The following is a 22,546-nucleotide window of genomic DNA, read 5'->3' as shown; positions in this document are numbered from 1 at the left end:
TATAAGATCTCTCCTCATTCTTCTGAATTCCAATGAGTATAGCCCCAGTCTACTCAGTCTCTCCTCATAAGCCAACCCTCTCAACTCCGGAATCAACCTAGTGAATCTCCTCTCCTCTCCAGTGCCAGTATATCCTTTCTCAAGTAAGGATTTCAAACCTTCCCATATACTATATCAAATTGCAAAATAAAGTTGAGGGCAGTTGTTTCAAGTTTCCCTTCTGGGAATTAGAATGGCTTCGAGTTTTCGAGTTTACCATTAGCCACGTTCTAAACACCCCGTCTCTCTTTTCAGCCATGTTAGGATTATATATTGTTGTAAAGCTTTCCAAAAAAAAATATCAGCGATAGATAGCAGGAAGGTTGGCTAAGGCTACTGGGGAGACTTTAAACTAGAAAGGTTGGGGGGAGGGAATCATGCTGAGGTGACTGAGAGCGAGGAGGTTAGCCCGCAAATAGAGAAGGATTGTACACTGTGTGTGTGTGTGTGTGTGTGTGTGTGTGTGTGGGGTGGGGGGGGGGGGGGGGGGGGGGGAGCCATAAAACATAGAAAATTACAGCTCAGAAACAGGCCTTTTGGCCCTTCTTGTCTGTGCCGAACCATTTTATGCCTCGTCCCACTGACCTGCACTTGGACCATATCCCTCCACACCCCTCTCATCCATGAACCCGTCCAAGTTTTTCTTAAATGTTAAAAGTGACCCCGCATTTACCACTTTATCCGGCAGCTCATTCCACACTCCCACCACTCTCTGCGTGAAGAAGCCCTCCCTAATATTCCCTTTAAACTTTTCTCCTTTCACCCTTAACCCATGCCCTCTGGTTTTTTTCTCCCCTAGCCTCAGCGGAAAAAGCCTGCTTGCATTCACTCTATACCCATCAAAATCTTATACACCTCTATCAAATCGCCCCTCAATCTTCTACGCTCCAGGGAATAAAGTCCCAACCTATTCAATCTCTCTCTGTAACTCAGCTTCTCAAGTCCCGGTAACATCCTTGTGAACCTTCTCTGCACTCTTTCAATCTTATTTACATCCTTCCTGTAACTAGGTGACCAAAACTGTACACAATACTCCAAATTCGGCCTCACCAATGCCTTATATAACCTTAACAACACCAGGTTAAAGTCCAACAGGTTTATTTGGTAGCAAAAGCCACACAAGCTTTCGGAGCTGCAAGCCCCTTCTTCAGGTGAGGGGCACAGAATTCCCACTCACCTGAAGAAGGGGCTTGCAGCTCCGAAAGCTTGTGTGGCTTTTGCTACCAAATAAACCTGTTGGACTTTAACCTGGTGTTGTTAAACTTCTTACTGTGTTTACCCCAGTCCAACGCCGGCATCGCCACATCATCATATAACCTTACCATAACACTCCAACTTTTATACTCGATACTCCGATTTATAAAGGCCAATGTACCAAAGGCACTCTTTACGACCCTATCCACCTGTGACGTCACTTTTAGGGAATTCTGTACCTGTATTCCCAGATCCCTCTGTTCAACTGCACTCTTCAGAGTCCTACCATTTACCCTGTATGTTCTACTTTGATTTGTCCTTCCAAAGTGCAATATCTCACACTTGTCTGCGTTAAATTCCATTTGCCATTTTTCAGCCCATTTTTCTAGTTGGTCCAAATCCCCCTGCAAGCTTTGAAAACCTTCCTCACTGTCCAGTTGATGCTATTCAAAAGCCGTGGAGGGATTGTCTACGGAGTCTCTATGGGTGGAAGTTCGGAGCAGGAAGGGGTCGATAACTTTGCTGGGTGTTTTCTCCAGGCCGCCCAATAGTAACAGGGATGTTGAGGAGCAGATAGGGAAACAGATCCTGGAGAGATGTCGTAGTAACAGGGTTGTCGTGATGGGAGACTTTAATTTCCCAAACATCGATTGGAATATCCCCCAGGGTAAGGGGTTTGGATGGGGAGGAGTTTGTTAGGTGTGCTCAGGAGGGTTTCCTGACACAGCATGTGGATAAGCCTACAAGAGGAGGCGCTGTACTCAATCTGGTACTGGCTAATGAGCCTGGACAGATGTTGGATCTCACAGTGGGGGAGCATCTTGGGGATAGTGATCATAACTCTATCTCCTTTACGCTAGCATTGGAAAGAGATAGGATCAGGCAAGCTAGGAAAGTGTTTATCTGGAGTAAGGGGAAATATAAAGCCATCAGGCAGGAGATTAGAGGCGTAAATTGGAAGGAGGCATTCTCGAGGAAAAGTACCGAAGTAAGGTGGCAGTTTTTCAAGGAATGTTTGTCTGGAGTTCTGCATGACAACGTTCCGATGAGACAGGGAGGTTTTGGTAGGTTACGGGAACCGTGGTGCACGAAAGCTGTGCTGAACCTAGTGAGAAAGAAAAGGAAAGCGTACAAAAGGTTCAGAGAGCTTGGCGATGATAGGGATCTAGATGAGTATACGGCTTGTAGGAAGGGACTCAAGAAAGAAATTAGGAGAGCCAGAAGGGGTCACGAGAAGGCCTTGGCAGGTAAGATTGAGAACCCTAAGGCATTCTATAAATATGTGAAGAGTAAAAGGATGAGATGTGAAGGAATAGGACCTATTAAGTGTGAAGGTGAGAAAGTCTGTACAGAACTGGAAGAAATAGCAGAGGTGCTTAATGAATATTTTACCTTGGTATTCACGGTGGAAAAAGACCCGGGTAGTTGTACTACAGGATTGAGGCAGACTGAAAAGATTGAGTATGTGGACATTAAGAAAGAGGATGTGTTGGAAATTTTTAATAGCATCAAGATAGATAAGTCGCCCGGACCGGATGGGATGTACCCCAGGTTACTGTGGGAGGCGAGGGAAGAGATTGCAGAGCCTCTGGCAATGATCTTTGCGTCGTCGATGGAGACGGGAGAGGTTCCGGAGGATTGCGGGTGTGGTTCCTATTTTCAAGAGAGGGAATAGGGATAGCCCAGGAAATTACCGACCGGTGAGTCTAACCTCAGTGGTTGGTAAGCTGATGGAGAAGATCCTGAGGGACAGGATTTATGAACATTTAGAGAAGTTTAGTATGCTCAAAAGTAGTCAGCATGGCTTTGTCAAAGGCAAATCGTGCCTTACAAGCCTGGTGGAGTTCTTTGAAAATGTGACTAAACACATTGACGAAAGAAAAGTGGTAGATGTGGTTTACATGGACTTCAGCAAGGCGTTCGATAAGGTCCCCCATGCAAGACTTCTCGAGAAAGTGAGAGGGCATGGGATCCAAGGGGTTGTTGCTTTGTGGATTCAGAACTGGCTTGCCTGCAGAAAGCAGAGAGTGGTTGTAGATGGGTCTTTTTCTGAATGGAGGTCGGTCACCAGTGGAGTGCCCCAGGGGTCTGTTCTGGGACCCTTGCTGTTTGTCATTTTCATAAATGACCTGGATGAGGAAGTGGAGGGATGGGTTGGTAAGTTTGCCGACGACACAAAGGTTGGTGGTGTTGTGGATAGGTTGGAGGGATGTCAGAAGCTGCAGCGTGACATAGATAGGATGCAAGACTGGGCGGAGAAGTGGCAGATGGACTTCAACCCGGATAAATGTGTACTGGTCCATTTTGGCAGGTCAAATGGGATGAAGGAGTATAATATCAAGGGTAAGACTCTTAGCAGTGTAGAGGATCAGAAGGACCTTGGGGTCCGGGTCTATTGGACTCTTAAATCGGCCTCGCAGGTAGAGGAGGTGGTTAAGAAGGCGTATGGTGTGCTGGTCTTCATCAATCGAGGGATTGAGTTTAGGAGTCGGGAGATAATGATGCAGCTTTATAAGACCCTCGTCAGACCCCACTTGGAGTACTGTGCTCAGTTCTGGTCACCTCATTACAGGAGGGATGTGGAAATGATTGAAAGAGTGCAGAGAAGATTTACAAGGATGTTGCCTGGATTGGTTGGCATGCCTTATGAGGATAGGCTGAGGGAGTTCGGTCTTTTCTCCTTGGAGAGACGAAGGATGAGAGGTGACCTGATAGAGGTGTACAAGATGTTAAGAGGTATCGATCCGGTGGATTCTCGGAGGCTTTTTCCCAGGGTGGAAATGGCTGCTACGAGAGGACACAGGTTTAAGGTGCTGGGGAGTAGGTACAGAGGAGATGTCAGGGGTAAGTTTTTCACTCAGAGGGTGGTGGGTGAGTGGTATCGGCTGCTGTCAGTGGTGGTGGAGGCAAACTCGATAGGGTCTTTTAAGAGATGTCTGGATGAGCACATGGGACTGAATAGGATTGAGGGTTATAGATAAGCCTAGGTAGGTAGGGACATGACCGGCGCAACTTGTGGGCCGAAGGGCCTGTTTGTGCTGTATTTTTTCTATGTTCTATAATGTGCAAGGGAAATAGATCTTACCAGTAGTTTCTGCACTAAAACCTTCACATTACTAGACATTTGCGGTGAGTGGGATCCACTGGAAGCCAGTTTAATTAACGTTGCAAGGAAGTTCTTGCATTTTTTCACATTTTCCAACGTTTCCTATGAAAAGAAAATGAGAGAACAGGATTAAGACTAATTGAAGAAAGAGAATCCTTGACAAAGCTGCCTCCCTTGCTCACAATTCCCCCAACAGAGGAATTATTTCTCCTCCTTGTTCATCCTTTTAAATAATCTTAAAACACCTCAATTCGATCACCCTTCCTTTCCTTGGGACTGCCACCTAGCCGTGGTGGAGAAACTTGAACGTTCCATTGATCCTGAGGGGGATGTAACCGGGAATATTAACTTCCTGGAGGAGTCACCCACGACGTTAGGTTGGAGGGAAGGAACCAGGCAAAGTGCAATCCGAAACAAATCCTCAACAGTGGATCAGACGGAAGATCCTCGCATCATATCAAAGGCTGCGATGGTGGATGAAGGCTGCAGCACCATCTTCATGAAAGGAGACAAAACAGACCGTCGGAACTACCAACGAATCTCCCTACTCGTCATCACCGGGAAGATCATTGCTTGAATCCTGGCTAGCTGCCTTTTCTCAGTTTCTGAAGTAATCCCTCCAGAAAGCCAGTGTTGTTCATAGAATCCTACAGTGCAGAAAGAGGCCATTCGGCCCATCGAGTCTGCACCAACCACAATCCCACCCAGGCCCTATCCACATATCCCTACATATTTACCCACTAACCCCTCTAAACTATGCATCCCAGGACACTAAGGGGCAATTCAGAATGGCCCATCAACCTCGCCCACACATCTTTGGACTGTGGGAGGAAACCGGAGCACCCGGAGGAAACCCACGCAGACACGGGGAGAATGTGCAAACTCCACACAGACAGCGACCCGAGCCGGGATTTGAACCCAGGTCCCTGGAGCTGTGAAGCAGCAGTGCTAACCACTGTGCTAATGTTCCGACCAAACCACAGAACGGTGGATGGACATGATTTTCTCAACACCTTCAAGACAAATGCCAGGAGCAACATCAACAACTCTACATAGCCTTCATTAATCTAATTTGTTATGCATGATCGCCCTCTGATGAGGCCATGCTGACAATCCCTGAACAAGCTTTGCTTCTCCAAGTGGAGATAGATATCCTTCTTCAGACGTTTCTCCAATAGTTTTCCTACCACAGACGCGAGACTCACTGGTCTGTAGTTCCTTGGTTTATCTCTACAACCCTTCTTAAATAGCAGAACCACATTAGCTGTCCTCCAGTCGTCTGGCATCTCTCCGGTGAACACAGTAAGAAGTTTAACAACACCAGGTTAAAGTCCAACAGGTTTATTTGGTAGCAAAAGCCACACCTGTGGCTTTTGCTACCAAATAAACCTGTTGGACTTTAACCTGGTGTTGTTAAACTTCTTACTGTGTTTACCCCAGTCCAACGCTGGTGTCTCCACATCATCTCTCCGGTGGCCAGAGAGGAATTGAAAATTTGGGTCAGAGCCCCTGCAATCGCCTCCCTTGCCGCCCACAGCAGCCTTGGGCACAATTCATCTGGACCTGTAGATTTATCCACTTTTCAGACAGCCAAAACCTTCAATATCTTGCCCTTCCCTTATGTCAATTTGCTCAAGAACTTCACAGTCTCGCTCCCGGAATTCCATACCATCCTCCTCATTCTCTTGGGTGAAGATGGATGTGAAATATTCATTCAACACTCTACCAATGTCCTCTGGCTCCACCCACAGATTGCCCCCTTGGTCCCTAATGGGCCCTACTCTCTCCCTGGTTCCTAATGGGCCCTACTCTCTCCCTGGTTCCTAATGGGCCCTACTCTCTCCCTGGTTATCCTCTTCCCATTGAAATAGAATACCTTGGGATTTTCCTTACTTTTACCAGCCAGAGCTCTCTCATATCCCCCCTTTGCATTCCTAATTGCATTCTTAAGCACCACCTTGCACTTCTATACCTCACTAATACCTCCACTGAAGTGGGGAAGTTTACTGCAGCTGTACAGGAGCTTGACAAGCCCACATCTGGAATACTGTGTACAACTCCGGTCTCCTTATTTCTACTTCTCCTTACAAGTGGAACAGAAAAGGTTCACTTGACTCATTCCTAGGATGAGGGGCTTGTCTTATGAGGTGGGTTGAACAGCTTAGCCCTACAACCCATTTTAGAAGAATAAGAGGTAATCTTACAGAAACATGCAAGATCCTGAGGGGATTTGACAGAGTGGATACTAGGAGGATGTTTACACTTGTAAATAATGGAAAGGGTCATCAACAGTGCTATTAATCAGCACTTGCTTACCAAGACCTGCTCACAGACTCTCAGTTTGGGTTTCGGCAGGGTCACTCTGTTCCTGACCTCATTACAGCCTTGGTTCAAACATGGACAAAAGAGCCAATTTCCAGAGTTGAGGTGAGAGTGACTGCCCTTGATATCAAGTGTGGCATCAAGAAGCCCAAGCAAAACCGGAGTCAATGGGCATCGGGGGAATCTCTGCTGGCTGGAGATATACCTGGCACAAAGGAAGATGGTTGATTTTGTTCTAGGTCAGTCATCTCAGCTCCAAGGCATCTCTGCAGAAGCCCCTCAGTGTCCTAGGCTCGACCATCTTCAGCTGCTTCATCAACGACCTTCCCGCCGTCATAAGGTCAGAAGTGGTGGTGTTCATTCATGATTACACAATGTTCAGCACCATTTGTGACTCAAGATACTGAAGCAGCCCATGTCCAAATGCAGCAAGACCTGGACAATATCCAGGCTTGGGCTGACAAGTGGCAAGTAATATTCACGCCACACAGATGCCAGGCAATGACCATCTTCAACAAGAGAAAATCTAACCAAATCGCCCCATGACATTCAGTGGCATTACCATCGCTGAATCCCCCGCTATCAACATCCTGGAGGTTAACCATTGACCAGAAACTGAACTGGACTAGCCACATAAATACTGTAGTGACAAGAGCAGGTCAGAGGCTGGGAATCCTGTGGTGAGTAATTCACCTCCTCATCCCCCCTCCCCCCAAAAGTCTGTCAGCCATCTACAAGGCACAAGTCAGAAGGTGTCAGGCTCCCCACTTGTCTGGATGGGTGCAGCTCCAACAACACTCAAGCTCAACACCATCCAGGACAAAGCAGCCCCGCTTGACTGGAATCCTATTGACAATCATTTACTCCATGCCCCACCGATGTATTCGATGAAGTTCCCCTCCAAGCCACTCACCATCCTGACTTGGAAATATATCGTTGTTCCTTCACTGTCACTAATTCAATCTTGGAGTTCCCTCCCTAACAACACTGTGGGTATGCTATGGACTGCAGTGGTTCAAGAAGACAGCTCACCACCACCTTCTCGAGAGCAATTAGAGATGGATAATAAATCGCCAGCACGGTAGCACAGTGGTTAGCACTGCTGCTTCACAGCTCCGGGGACCCGGGTTCGATTCCCGGCATGGGTCACTGTCTGTGCGGAGTTTGCACATTCTCCTCGTGTCTGCGTGGGTTTCCTCCGGGTGCTCCGGTTTCCTCCCACAGTCCAAAGATGTGCAGGTTAGGTTGATTGGCCATGCTAAAATTGCCCCTAGTGTCCTGAGATGCGTAGGTTAGAGGGATTAGTGGGTAAAATATGTTGGGGTATGGGGGTAGGGCCTGGGTGGGATTGTGGTCGGTGCAGACTCGATGGGCCGAATGGCCTCTTTCTGTGCTGTAGTTTCTATGATTCTATGATCTATGATTCTATGAAATGCTGGCCTAGTCAGCAAACCCTACATCCTGTAGACAAATTTTTAAAAACACTTCAAAACCTCTCAACTGGCTGCAAAGCACATCATGAAGTCCAGTGGTGATGATAAACACTATATAAATGCAAGGCTGGTTTTTAAAGTCAGTGCAAAGAACTGCTTTTAATGTTTGTTATCTTACCGGCGATGCACTGGCCTGTACAACTGGCACAGTGGCTGAACGGTCTCCTGACGCTGACGCTTGCTTTTGGGTGACTGTTGATATGACTTTTGGTGCAATTGCTCCACCTGCAGCCTGTGGCTAAACAATAAAGTAATAATTAAAAGCTGGTGCACATACTGGTGCTGTATAATTAATACTTATTAGAAATACAGTTTATTAACAAACTAAGAAACAAGGTAATGTAAGGTAATCACAAAAAGCAAAATGATTATTAGCAGGCACACGGGAACACCACCAGCTGCAAGTTCCCCTCCAAATGACTCCAACTAGTGGCTTGCTCGGCCATTTCAGAATCAACCGCCTGATAAGAGTCAGCCACATTTCTGTGGGTCTGGAGTCACGTGTAGGCCAGACCAAATAAAGGCGGCAGATTTCCTTCCCTAAAGGACATTAGTGAACCAGATGGGTCTTCACAAAAAAGTCAACCATGATTTGACGGTTGTCATTAGATTTTTATTGAATGCAAATATCATCTGCCGGTGGGATTCGAAAACAGGTCACCAGAGTATTACTCTGGGTCACTAGCCCAGTGACACCACCCAGATCTCGTTGCACATTCTCCTCTCCTAACTAACCTTATTGAGTTTTTTGAGAAAGTGACCAAGGAGGTGGATGGGGGCAAGGCAGTGGACGTGGTATATATGGATTTTAGTAAGGCGTTTGATAAGGTTCACCATGGTAGGCTTCTGCAGAAAATGCAGATGTATGGGATTGGGGGTGATCTAGGAAATTGGATCAGGAATTGGCTAGCGGATAGGAAACAGAGGGTGGTGGTTGATAGTAAATATTCATCATGGAGTGCGGTTACAAGTGGTGTACCTCAGGGATCTGTTTTGGGGCCACTGCTGTTTGTAATATTTATTAATGATCTGGATGAGGGTATAGTTGGGTGGATTAGCAAATTTGCTGATGACACCAAAGTCGGTGGTGTGGTAGACAGTGAGGAAGGGTGTCGTAGTTTGCAGGAAGACTTAGACAGGTTGCAAAGTTGGGCCGAGAGGTGGCGGATGGAGTTTAATGCGGAGAAGTGTGAGGTAATTCACTTTGGTAGGAATAACAGATGTGTTGAGTATAGGGCTAACGGGAGGACTTTGAATAGTGTGGAGGAGCAGAGGGATCTAGGTGTATGTGTGCATAGATCCCTGAAAGTTGGGAATCAAGTAGATAAGGTTGTTAAGAAGGCATATGGTGTCTTGGCGTTTATTGGTAGGGGGATTGAATTTAGGAGTCGTAGCGTTATGTTGCAACTGTACACAACTCTGGTGCGGCCGCACTTGGAGTACTGTGTGCAGTTCTGGTCCCCACATTACAGGAAGGATGTGGAGGCTTTGGAGAGGGTGCAGAGGAGGTTTACCAGGATGTTGCCTGGTATGGAGGGGAGATCCTATGAGGAGAGGCTGAGGGATTTGGGATTGTTTTCGCTGGAAAGGCGGCGGCTAAGAGGGGATCTTATTGAAACATATAAGATGATTAGAGGTTTAGATAGGGTGGATAGTGATAGCCTTTTTCCTCTGATGGAGAAATCCAGCACGAGGGGGCATGGCTTTAAATTGAGGGGGGGTAGTTATAGAACCGATGTCAGGGGTAGGTTCTTTACCCAGAGGGTGGTGAGGGATTGGAATGCCCTGCCAGCATCAGTAGTAAATGCGCCTAGTTTGGGGGCGTTTAAGAGATCCGTAGATAGGTTCATGGACGAAAAGAAATTGGTTTAGGTTGGAGGGTCACAGTTTTTTTTTTTAACTGGTCGGTGCAACATCGTGGGCTGAAGGGCCTGTTCTGCGCTGTAATGTTCTATGTTCTATGTTCTATGTTCTAACTTATGGCCAGGCAGTAATCTGCCTTCCTGTTTTTGCGAGCATTTATCCACATTATACTGTATCTGCCTTGCATTTGCCCACTCACTCAACCTGCCCAAATCCCACTGAAGCATCTCTGCATCCTCCTCACAGCTCACCCTCCCACCTAGCTTTGTGTCATCTGCAAATTTTGAGATATTAATATACGTTGTGAATAGCTGGGATGCGAGCACCGATCCCTGCGGTACCCCACTAGTCACTGCCTGCCATTTGGAAAAATACCCGTTCCTGTTCGCCAACTAGTTTTCTATCCATCTCAATACACCACCCCCAATCCCATGCACTTTAATTTAACATGCTAATCTTATGTGGGACTTTGTTGAAAACCCTTTGAAAGTCCAAATTAAACACAACCATTGGCTCCCCCCATCAACTCTACCAGTTACATCCTCAAACAATTCCAGATTTGTCAAGCCCGATTTTCCTTTCGTAATTCTTGCCAGTTTTCCAAGTTAAATCTTTTATAAAGGGACTCTAACATTTTCCCACTACCGACATCAAGCTGACTGGTCCATAATTCCCTGTTTTCTCTCTTTTAAATAGTGGGGTTAATTTAGCTACCCTCCAATCAGTAGGAACTGTTCCAAAGTCGATAGAATCTTGGAAGATGACTCCCCAATGCATCCGCTAATTCTAGCACCAGAGTACTTAAATTAAGTACTCTGGAACACATCATCTGACCCTGGGGATTTATTCAACTTCAAATCCCATCAAATTCCCCAACACCATTTGCCTATTAATACTGATTTCCCCAAGTTCCTCCCTCTCAGTGAACAACGTGTTCCCTAATATTTATATAATGTTATTTGTGCCCTGCCTGGTGAAGACAGAACCAAAGTACATATTTCGTTGGTCAGCCAGTTCTTTGTTCCCCATTATAAATCCTCCTGTTTCTTACATTCATACAGGCTTGTTCTTTAAAACAAATTACATATAAATGAATAATCACAACCAAAGCAAGAAAATTGTCCTACCAAAGAAATCTAATTAAATGTCTATTAAAAAAATTAAAGCATTAAAATAATTAGAGAATCCCACCCCAAGTACACATCCGTGTCCATACATCGAACTCCTGCTACAAGTTCTTCTAAAGAAGGATACAAGACCTAAATCAAGCACGGTCATCAAACCAGTTACCTCTGCAGGATAGTTTGATTGAGCTTGCATCTGCAGGCTTGCAAAGCAATGAAAACTACTTTTGATTTGATGATGGTCTTACGCAGGACAGTATTGTAGAAGAATTAGTATTTTTGAAGGATACAAATTCAGGAACTGATTTTACCTGTGCCTCAAGGATAGTAGCCTTTGCCCCAAATGCAACCAGCACTACATGGTGTGGTTCAAAACGGTGGCTCACCCACCTTCTCAAACGCAATGAGGGATGGGTCAGTAAACGTTGACCTTACCAGCAATGACCATATCCAAAGGAAAAAATAAAAAGACGACCACTGAGTTGTGAAGAAACACTGCACAGTCACAGCAAAAATGAACATGAGAATCGTAGAAAAGAATCCCTACAGTGCAGGAGGCCATTCAGCCCATCAAGTCTGCACCAACTCTCCGAAAGAACAGCTTATCCAATCCACCCCTCCGTCCTATCCCTGTAACCTCACACATTTATCATGGCTAATCCACCTAACCCATACATCTTTGGACTATGGGAGGAAACCCACACAGACATGGGGAGAACATGCAAGTTCCACACAGACTATCACCCAAGGCTGGAATCGAAGCCGGGTCCCTGGCTCTGTGAGGAAGCAGTGCTAACCACTGCCACCGTGCCACCGTAGGTTGGATTACATGCATTGCATTCAAATAGGGCTGGAGGTGCACAAAGTACTTTTTAAAAAATCACAAAGCAAGAATCAGGAACTGATAGCAAAAACAGAGAGGGGACCAATGATCTTATATCATAACTAAAAAGGTTAAAGACCTGAAACATTAACTCTGCTTCTCTCTTCACAGGTGCTCCACGGTATGTTATATGACTGTCTGTGTGGAGTTTGCACATTCTACCCGTGTCTGCATGGGTTTCCTCCGGGTGCTCCGGTTTCTTCCCACAGTCAAAAGATGTGCAGGTTAGGCTGACTTGCCATGTTAAATTATCTCTTAGTGACCTAAAATGTAGGTTAGGGGAATTAGCGGGGTATATATGTGGAGTTATGGGGATAGGGCCTGGGTAAAATGCTCGGTCGGAGAGTCAGTGCAGACTTGATGGACTGAATGGCCTCCTTTTGCACTGTAGGGATTCTATGTATGGTCACAATTTGATTTTAAGCATTGTAGAAGCAAATACGTAAAAGAATTCAGAATTTGAAATATTCCCGCAATTTTGTACATAAATAGATAGGCTTTGAAATGGTCAGACTGAGATAGCTTGGTATTCAGAGGGTCCTGGAGGTCCATGTACATGAATCATAAGGTTATCATTTGATTTGATTTATTGTCACATGTACTGGTACACAGTGAAAAGTATTGTTTCTTGCGCGCCATACAGACAAAACATACCGTTCATAGAGAAGGAAAGGAGAGGGTGCAGAATGTAGTGTTACAGTCATAGCTAGGGTGTAGAGAAAGATCAACTTAACGCAAGGTAAGTCCATTCAACAGTCTGACAGCAGCAGGGAAGAAGCTGTTCGAGTTGGTCGGTACGTGACCTCAGACTTCTGTATCTTTTTCCCGTCGGTAGAAGTGCAAATGTCCAGAGCGTGTGGAGTCCTTAATTATGCCGGCTGCTTTTCCGAGGCAGCTTTTCCGAGGCAGAGAGAGTAGGAAAGATCTCAAACGGGGAGTTAGAAGGGCAAAAAGAGGGCACGAGATGTTCTTGGCAGGCAGAATTAAGGAGAATCCTAAGGCATTCTATTCATACGTTAGGAACAAAAGAGTTGTCAGGGAGAAAATCGGACCTCTCAGGGACAAAGGAGGGGAATTATGCTTAGAACCCAAGGGAATAGGGGAGATCCTAAATGAATACTTTGCATCGGTATTCACGAAGGAGAGGGGCGTGTTAACCGGGAGTGTCTCGGAGGGAGGTGTTGACCCGTTAGAGAAAATCTCCATTACGAGAGAGGAAGTGTTAGGTTTTTTAGGGAACATTAAAACTGACAAAGCCCCAGGGCCTGATGGCATCTATCCTCGACTGCTCAGGGAGACGAGAGAGGAAATTGCTGGGCCTCTGACGGAAATCTTTGTCGCTTCTTTGGACACGGGTGAGGTCCCTGAGGATTGGAGGATAGCGAATGTGGTCCCGTTGTTTAAGAAGGGTAGCAGGGATAACCCAGGAAATTATAGGCCGGTGAGCTTGACGTCCGTGGTAGGGAAGTTGTTGGAGAGGATTCTTAGAGACAGGATGTATGTGCATTTAGAACGGAACAATCTCATTAGTGACAGACAGCATGGTTTTGTAAGAGGGAGGTCGTGCCTTACAAATTTGGTGGAGTTTTTTGAGGAAGTGACAAAAACGGTTGATGAAGGAAGGGCCGTGGATGTCGTCTATATGGATTTCAGTAAGGCATTTGACAAAGTCCCACATGGCAGGTTGGTTAAGAAGGTTAAGGCTCATGGGATACAAGGAGAAGTGGCTCGATGGGTGGAGAACTGGCTTGGCCATAGGAGACAGAGGGTAGTGGTCGAAGGGTCTTTTTCCGGCTGGAGGTCTGTGACCAGTGGTGTTCCGCAGGGCTCTGTACTGGGACCTCTGCTATTTGTGATATATATAAATGATTTGGAAGAAGGTGTAACTGGTGTAATCAGCAAGTTTGCGGATGACACAAAGATGGCTGGAATTGCGGATAGCGAAGAGCATTGTCGGGCAATACAGCAGGATATAGATAGGCTGGAAAATTGGGCGGAGAGGTGGCAGATGGAATTTAATCCGGATAAATGCGAAGTGATGCATTTTGGAAGAAATAATGTAGGGAGGAGTTATGCAATAAATGGCAGAGTCATCAGGAGTATAGAAACACAGAGGGACCTAGGTGTGCAAGTCCACAAATCCTTGAAGGTGGCAACACAGGTGGAGAAGGTGGTGAAGAAGGCATATGGTATGCTTGCCTTTATAGGACGGGGTATAGAGTATAAAAGCTGGAGTCTGATGATGCAGCTGTATAGAACGCTGGTTAGGCCGCATTTGGAGTACTGCGTCCAGTTCTGGTCGCCGCACTACCAGAAGGACGTGGAGGCATTGGAGAGAGTGCAGAGAAGGTTTACCAGGATGTTGCCTGGTATGGAGGGTCTTAGCTATGAGGAGAGATTGGGTAGACTGGGGTTGTTCTCCTTGGAAAGACGGAGAATGAGGGGAGATCTAATAGAGGTATACAAGATTATGAAGGGTATAGATAGGGTGAACAGTGGGAAGCTTTTTCCCAGGTCGGAGGTGACGATCACGAGGGGTCACGGGCTCAAGCTGAGAGGGGCGAAGTATAACTCAGACATCAGAGGGACGTTTTTTACACAGAGGGTGGTGGGGGCCTGGAATGCGCTGCCAAGTAGGGTGGTGGAGGCAGGCACGCTGACATCGTTTAAGACTTACCTGGATAGTCACATGAGCAGCCTGGGAATGGAGGGATACAAATGATTGGTCTAGTTGGACCAAGGAGCGGCACAGGCTTGGAGGGCCGAAGGGCCTGTTTCCTGTGCTGTACTGTTCTTTGTTCTTTGAAGTGTAGACAGAGTCAGTGGATGGGAGGCTGGTTTGCGTGATGGACTGGGCTACATTCACAACGTTCACGAATATATTAAAAACCAGAGACTGATCAGGTATATGGGGAATTGAGCGATATGGAGGTAGCGCAAGAAGGTGGAGTTAGGGTAGATCAGCCAAGATTGCACTGAATGGTAGAGTTAACTCAGAGCGGTGAGGCACACTCCTGCTCCTAGTTCCTGAAAGTGAACTTGACAGCTTTGTAACGAATCTCCTTTAGAAAATAAACACTGCTCACCTGCACTACTGTGATGCGTTGTGACGCAGCATTTGTCTGGCCTCCAACTTGTAACTGGTTCAGCTGCTGCACAGCAGGTGGCTTCACTTGATTGGGAATTCTCTGGGTCCCAGTTGCCTGGTTATCAACACCCCCCACACACAAAAAAGAAATCAGTGAGATATTAAAACACCCGACAAAGCAGCGACTCAAGTTGGATCGTAGAAATGCCAACACCCTTACCTGTACGGTGGAAATTCGGACCAAGGGTGTGCTAGTGGGTGCCACAGACGAGGTGCTCCCAGTTCCTTGAGCCCAGGCTTTAGCCTGAGCAATGGCTTTCTGTGGAACTAGCACTAGCTGGCCGCTGTCACTCCGAGCAAGCACCATACCTGTAAGGCAACACAGGCAGGTTGAATCATAGATGTAAAGTACAGGAGGCGGCCATTCGGCCCATCAAGTCTGTACCAACCACAATCCCACCCAAGCCCTGTTCCCGTTACAGAACTCCGTACAAAATTGGAACTAAATCTGACTGTTAAAAACTCTTTTCTTTTTGTAGCATTCCTTCACAATCTGCCCCATAGCGTTATTGGATCATATTGGATCACTCTGGACAGAACATGAACCCAGCTACACCTGGGTGCAACCTTTACATCACCTTGTTCCAAAATATGCAACATTCCACCAATCTAAGTAACGGCCATCATGGCTGCCTCACAATGACCACGGAAACTGCCAGCAACAGACTCTCATTTTCAGTTATTATTACATTGAATATTATCACATGAAAGATTTTTATTTACAGAGCACCTTTCACAAACTTGGGGTACTACAAAATGCTTCACCATCTGTGAAGTGCTTTTTTTCCTGCAAGTCTAGTCACTGTCACACTAATAGGAAATGTCGTAGCCAACTTAGGCACAGCAAGAACCCAAAAACAGCGATGTGATCAAAATGATGAAATAACCTGTTTTAGTAATGTTGGCTGAATAAATATTCACCAGCACAGTGGCGAGCGCTGCTGCCTCACAGCTGCAGGGATCCAGATTCAATTCCAGTCTCGGGTCACTGTCTGTACAGAGTTTGCAGGTTCTCCGTGCCTGCGTGGGTTTCCTCTGGGTGCTCCGGTTTCCTCCCACACTCTAAAGATGTGCTGGTTAGGTGCACTGGCCACGATAAATTGCTCCTTAGTGTCCCAAGATGTAGGAGGTAAGTATGTGGGGTTACGGGGATAGGGCCTGGGTAAGATGCTGTTGGAGTCAGTGCAGTCAATGGGCCGAATGGTCTTCTACTGCATTGTAGGAATTCTGTGCTAACCGCCTGCTTTTCTTCGAAATAAAGCTTCTCTTTCCACAGTTGCTGCCAGACCTGAATATTTCCAGCATTTTAGTTTTTTATTTGATCTCTCAAATCCGTCAGCACGCAACTCCCTCTAAATCAAGCTGGATTTGAAAAACCCATCAGCTAGAGTTTGATTTATTTCAAAAAAGAAATGAAAAATAACTGAAAACTATGTGAAACTCAGCAACCTAAATGGAAGAGCGGGCCAAGCCTGTTGGATATGTAGCAGCCCCCGGAAAGGATAAGAAATTGCAGATACCTTGGAGTTCTATTTCAGAGTTCCACTGAACCACTCTACAGCAAGGACAGATAGAGCACAACACAATGTTGTCTGGTACAAGATAACGAAAACATGAAGAGTTGTCTCTTTTCCCATTGGAACACGGAATACAGGGTGACAGAATAGTGCTGAAATTACAATGAACCAAGATACCTTGTTCAGCACAATAGGGAGGCAGTGGAGTACAGAAACATAGAAAAACTACAGCACAATACAGGCCCTTCAGCCCACAAAGTTGTGCCGAACATGTCCCTACCTTAGCGATTACTAGGCTTACCTATAACCCTCTATCTTACCAAGTTCCATGTACTTATCTAAAAGTCTCTTAAAAGACCTTATCGAATCCGCCTCCACCACCGCTGCTGGCAGCCCATTCCACGCACCCACCACCCTCAGAGTGAAAAACTTACCCCTGACATCTCCTCTGTACCTACTCCCCCTGCACCTTAAACCTGTGTCCTCTTGTGGCAACCATTTCAGCCCTGGGAAAAAGCCTCTGACTATCCACTCGATCAATACCTCTCAACATCTTATACACCTCTATCAGGTCACCCCTCATCCTTCGTCTCTCCAAGGAGAAAAGGCCGAGCTCACTCAACCTATCCTCATAAGGCATGCTCCCCAACCCAGGCAACATCCTTGTAAATCTCCTCTGCACCCTTTCTATGGCTTCCACATCCTTCCTGTAATGAGGCGACCAGAACTGAGCACAGTACTCCAAGTGGGGTCTGACCAGGGTCTTATATAGCTGCAAAATTATCTCACGACTCCTAAACTCAATTCCTCGATTGATGAAGGCCAGTTCACCATACGCCTTCTTAACCACAGCCTCCTTAACCACAGCCTCAACCTGCACAGCTGCTTTGAGCGTCCTATGAACTCAGACCCCAAGATCCTTCTGATCTTCCACTCTGCCAAGAGTCCTACCATTAATATTATATTCCGCCATCCTATTTGACCTGCCAAAATGAACCACCTCACACTTATCTGGGTTGAACTCCATCTGGTATTGTCACTGGACTAGTAATCCAGAGACCCAGGGTAATGCTCTGGGGACCGGGATTCGAATACCACCACGGCAGCTGGTGGGATTTGAATTCAATAAAAAACAGGAATTAAAAGTCCACTGATGACCATGAAACCATTGTCAATTGTCGTACAAACCCATCTGGTTCACTAAATGTTCTTTAGGGAAGGAAATCTGCCGTTCTTACCCGGTCTGGCCTATGTGTGGCTTCAGACCCACAGCAATGTAGTTGACTCAATTGCCCTCAGGGGTGGGTAATAAATGCTGACCCAGTCAGCGATGCCCACATCCCTCGCACAAATTTTTAAAAATACATGACATTTGACCAAAAGTGAGGGAAACATCTTCAAAGCAGCGAGGCTGTGGAATTCGCTGCAGCTGATGCAGAAACATTTTCAACAACAAAGTTTAGTTTGGACAGGAAAATGAAGTGAAGTATTAGACACAGGAACAGGGTGGGTAAATAGAATTAGAACCATTTGCTCACATGTGGCAGTGTCCGATCTTCAAATTAATTACTTACAAATTGGACTTCCACCAAATGGCAGACATTTCTCAGAGGAAACATGAACAAAGTAGTGAGGCAAGAGTGACTATTTATTCATTTACAGGACGTGAGCATCGCTGGCTGGGTCAGCATTTATTGCTCATCCCTAGTTGCCCTCCATTTCAGAGGGCATTTAAGAATCAACCGGGGTGTCCTTGTGCAGGAATCACAAGGAGTTGGTTTGCAGGTGCAGCAGGTAATTAAGGCGGCAAATGGAATTTTGTCCTTCATTGCGAGAGGGATGGAGTTTAAAAACAGCGAGGTTATGTTGCAGCTGTATAAGGTGCTGGTGAGGCCACATCTGGAGTACTGTGTACAGTTTTGGTCTCCTTACTTGAGAAAGGATATACTGGCACTGGAGGGGGTGCAGAGGAGATTCACAAGGTTGATTCCGGCGTTGAGAGGGTTGGCTTATGAGGAGAGACTGAGGCTATACTCATTGGAATTCAGAAGAATGAGGGGAGATCTTATAGAAACATATAAGATTATGAAGGGGATAGACAAGAAAGAAGCAGGGAAGTTGTTTCCACTGGCAGGTGAAACTAGAACTAGGGGGCATAGCCTCAAAATAAGGGGAAGCAGATTTAATATCGAGTTGAGGAGGAACTTCTTCTCACAAAGGGTTGTGAATCTGTGGAGTTCCCTGCCCAGTGAAGCAGTTGAGGCTACCTCATTGAATGTTTTTAAGGCAAGGATAGATAAATTTTTGAACAGTAAAGGAATTAAGGGTTATGGTGAGCGGGAGGGTAAGTGGAGCTGAGTCCATGAAAAGATCAGCCATGATCTTATTGAATGGCAGAGCAGGCTCGAGGGGCCAGATGGCCTACTCCTGCTCCTAGTTCTTATGTTCTTAACCACATTGATGTGGATCCGGAGTCACATGTAGGCCAGACTGAGTAAGGACGGCAGATTTCCTTCCCCTAACGGACATTAGTGAACCAGATGGGTTTTTATGACAATTGACAACGGTTTCATGGTTATCAGTAGATTCTTAATGAATTCAAATTTCACCATCTGCCCTGTGGGATTTGAACCCAGGTCCCCAGATCTTGCACTGGGTCTCTGGATTACTGGCCCAGTGACAATACCACTACGCCACCGCTTCCTCTTGACATCAAGGGAGCATTTAGGCCGAGTGTGGCATCAATGAGTGCTAGCAAAACTGGAGTGAATGAGAATTGGGGGGGGCCGGGGGGACCTCCACTGGCTGGAGTCATACCTAGCAGAGGGAGATAGTCGTGGTTGTTGGAGGCTAATCATTTCAGCCTCAGGACGTTGCTGTCGGAGTTCCGTGGGGTAGTATTCTAGGGCCAACCATCTTCAGCTGCTTCATCAATGGACGGCACCGGTGGCACAATGGTTAGCACTGCTGCCTCACAGCACCGGGGCCCAGGTTCAATTCCGGCCTCGGTCGACTATGTGGAGTTTACACGTTCTCCCCGTGCCTGCGTGGGTTTCTTCCGGATGCTCCGGTTTCCTCCCACATTCCAAAGATGTGCAAATTAGGTTAGTTGGCCGTGCTAAATTGCCCTAGTGTCAGGGGTATTAACAGGGTAAATACATAAGGTTACGGGGATAGGGCCTGGAGGGAATTGTTGTCTGTGCAGGATTGATGGACCGAATGGCCTTCTCCTGCACTGGTAGGGATTCTATGATTCTATGACCTTCCTTCCATCCTGAGGTCGGAAGTGGGGATGTTCGCTGATGACTGCACAATGTTCAGCACCATTCACAACTCGTCAGATACTGAAACAGTCCATATCCAAATGCAGCAAGACCTGGTCAACACTCCAGCTTGGGCAGATAAGTAGCTGTGATAAGTCTAAACAAGTGCCTGGCAATAACCAGCTCCAACAGCAGATAAACCAGCCAACCCATCTCAACGTTCAACAGAAATGCTCTTGCTACATCAACATCCTGGGGGTTCTCACTGACCAGAAACTGAACTGGATCATCCATAGAAATAACGTGTCTACATGAGCAGGTACAAGACTAGGAATTCTGAAACAAGTCATGATTGGCCATGATGTCGTTAAATGGCAGAGCAGGCTTCAGAGGCCGAGTGGTCTACTCCCACACCTAATTCGAATGAGTAATTCACCTCCAGACTCTCAACAGCCTGCCCATCTACAAGGCACAAAGTAAAGGTTAAGTTTATTTATTAATCACAAGTAGGTTTATATTAACACTGCAATGAAGTTACTGTGAAAATCCCCTAGTCGCCACACTCGGGTACACTGAGAGAAAATTTAGCATGGCCGATGCACCTAACTAGCATGTCTTTGGACTGTGGGAGGAAACTGAAGCAAAGAACAAAGAACAATACAGCACAGGAACAGGCCCTTCGGCCCTCCAAGCCCGCGCCGCTCCCTGGTCCAAACTAGACCATTCTTTTGTATCCCTCCATTCCCACTCCGTTCATATGGCTGTCTAGATAAGTCTTAAACGTTCCCAGTGTGTCCGCCTCCACCACCTTGCCTGGCAGCGCATTCCAGGCCCCCACCACCCTCTGTGTAAAATATGTCCTTCTGATATCTGTGTTAAACCTCCCCCCCTTCACCATGAACCTATGACCCCTCGTGAACGTCACCACCGACCTGGGGAAAAGCTTCCCACCGTTCACCCTATCTATGCCTTTCATAATTTTATACACCTCTATTAAGTCTCCCCTCATCCTCCGTCTTTCCAGGGAGAACAACCCCAGTTTACCCAATCTCTCCTCATAACTAAGCCCCTCCATACCAGGTAACATCCTGGTAAACCTCCTCTGTACTCTCTCCAAAGCCTCCACGTCCTTCTGGTAGTGTGGCGACCAGAACTGGACGCAGTATTCCAGATGCGGCCGAACCAACGTTCTATACATCTGCAACATCAGACCCCAGCACCCGGAGGAAATCCACGTAGACACAGGGAGAATGTGCAAACTCCACACAGACTGTGACCCAAGCTGGGAATCATAGAAATCATAGAAACCCCACAGTGCAGAAGGAGGCCATTTTGGCCCATCGAGTCTGCACCGACCACAATCCCACCCAGGCCCTACCCCCACATATTTACCCGCTAATCCCTCTAACTACGCATCTCAGGGACAATTTTTAACCTGGCCAATCAACCTAACCTGCACATCTTTGGACTGTGGGAGGAAACCGGAGCACCCGGAGGAAACCCACACAGACACGAGGAGAATGTGCAAACTCCACACAGACAGTGACCCGGGCCAGGAATCGAACCCAGGTCCCTGGAACTGAGAGGCAGCAGTGCTAACCACTGTGCCACCACAAGTCAGGAATGAGAGAGAATACTCCCCACTTGCCTGAATGGGTGCAGCTCCAACAACACAAGAAGCTCAACACCATTCAGGACAAAGCAGCCCCGCTTGATCAGCATCCCATCTACCACCAGCACACAGTGACAGCAGTGTGTACCATCTACAAGATGCACCGCAACAACTTGCAAATCTCCTTAGGTCGCACGTTCTAAACCTGTGACCTCTACCACGTTGAAGGACAAGGGCAGCAGATATTTGGGAACACCACCACCTGCAAGTTCCCCTCCAAGCCACTCACCATCCTGACTTGGAAATATATCATTGTTCCTTCAATGTCACTGGGTCAAAATACTGGAACTCCCTCCCCAACAGCACTGTGGATGTACCTACACCACTCGGACGGCAGCGGTTGAAGTCGGTGGTTCATCATCACCCTCTCAAGGGCAACTCGGGATGAGCAATCAGTGCTGGCCTCCAAGAATAAAAGAAAATAAACAGCTTGGATATCCATCATTGGTATAATAAGTGCTGTCGGGATGTGGGCATCTCTGGCACGACCAATTAGCGCATATCCCTTGCTGCCCTCAACGCACTGGCGGACAGCTGCTTCACTGAACTATTGAGGACCATGTGGTGAAGGTGCTCACAGTGCTGTTAGGTTAGGGAGTTCCAGCATTTTGACATGACGACGAAGAATTGGCCAATACACGGCCACTTCAGGATGGTTAAGATTATTTATTAGAGTCATAAGTAGGCTTACATTAACACTGCAATGAAATTACTGTGAAAATCCCTGAGGCATCTGCTCGGGTACACAGAAAGAGAATTTAGCATGGCCAATACACCTGGCCAGCATGTCTTTTGGACTGAGGGGGGAGACCGGAGCACCCAGAGGAAACCCACACAGACACGGGGAGAACGTGCACACTCCACACGGACAGTGACCCAAGCCGAGAATCGAATCCGGGTCCCTGGCACTGTGATGCAGTAG

The 22,546-nt window shown here is 46.7% G+C and overlaps 1 protein-coding gene across 2 annotated transcripts in view; it reads right to left on the bottom strand.

Moving 5' to 3' along the window:
- Positions 1-22,546, bottom strand: part of LOC144495536 (transcription initiation factor TFIID subunit 4-like) — a 151,254-nt gene that overhangs the window by 123,206 nt on the left and 5,502 nt on the right. Inside the window, exons 2-5 of one of the 2 annotated variants that reach the window (XM_078215606.1) lie at positions 15,333-15,481; positions 15,111-15,227; positions 8,273-8,392; positions 4,319-4,441 (exon numbers count right to left, since the gene is read on the bottom strand). In XM_078215606.1, coding sequence (XP_078071732.1) covers positions 4,319-4,441; positions 8,273-8,392; positions 15,111-15,227; positions 15,333-15,481 — 509 coding nt within the window. The remainder of the gene's footprint in view (positions 1-4,318; positions 4,442-8,272; positions 8,393-15,110; positions 15,228-15,332; positions 15,482-22,546) is intronic. The other variant, XM_078215608.1, reaches the window with a different exon arrangement.

The sequence above is a fragment of the Mustelus asterias genome, chromosome 7 (assembly GCF_964213995.1).
Source record: "Mustelus asterias chromosome 7, sMusAst1.hap1.1, whole genome shotgun sequence".
Taxonomy (NCBI): domain Eukaryota; kingdom Metazoa; phylum Chordata; class Chondrichthyes; order Carcharhiniformes; family Triakidae; genus Mustelus; species Mustelus asterias.
Note: the sequence above shows the minus strand (reverse complement) of the source record. Positions and strands in the feature narration are given on the sequence as shown.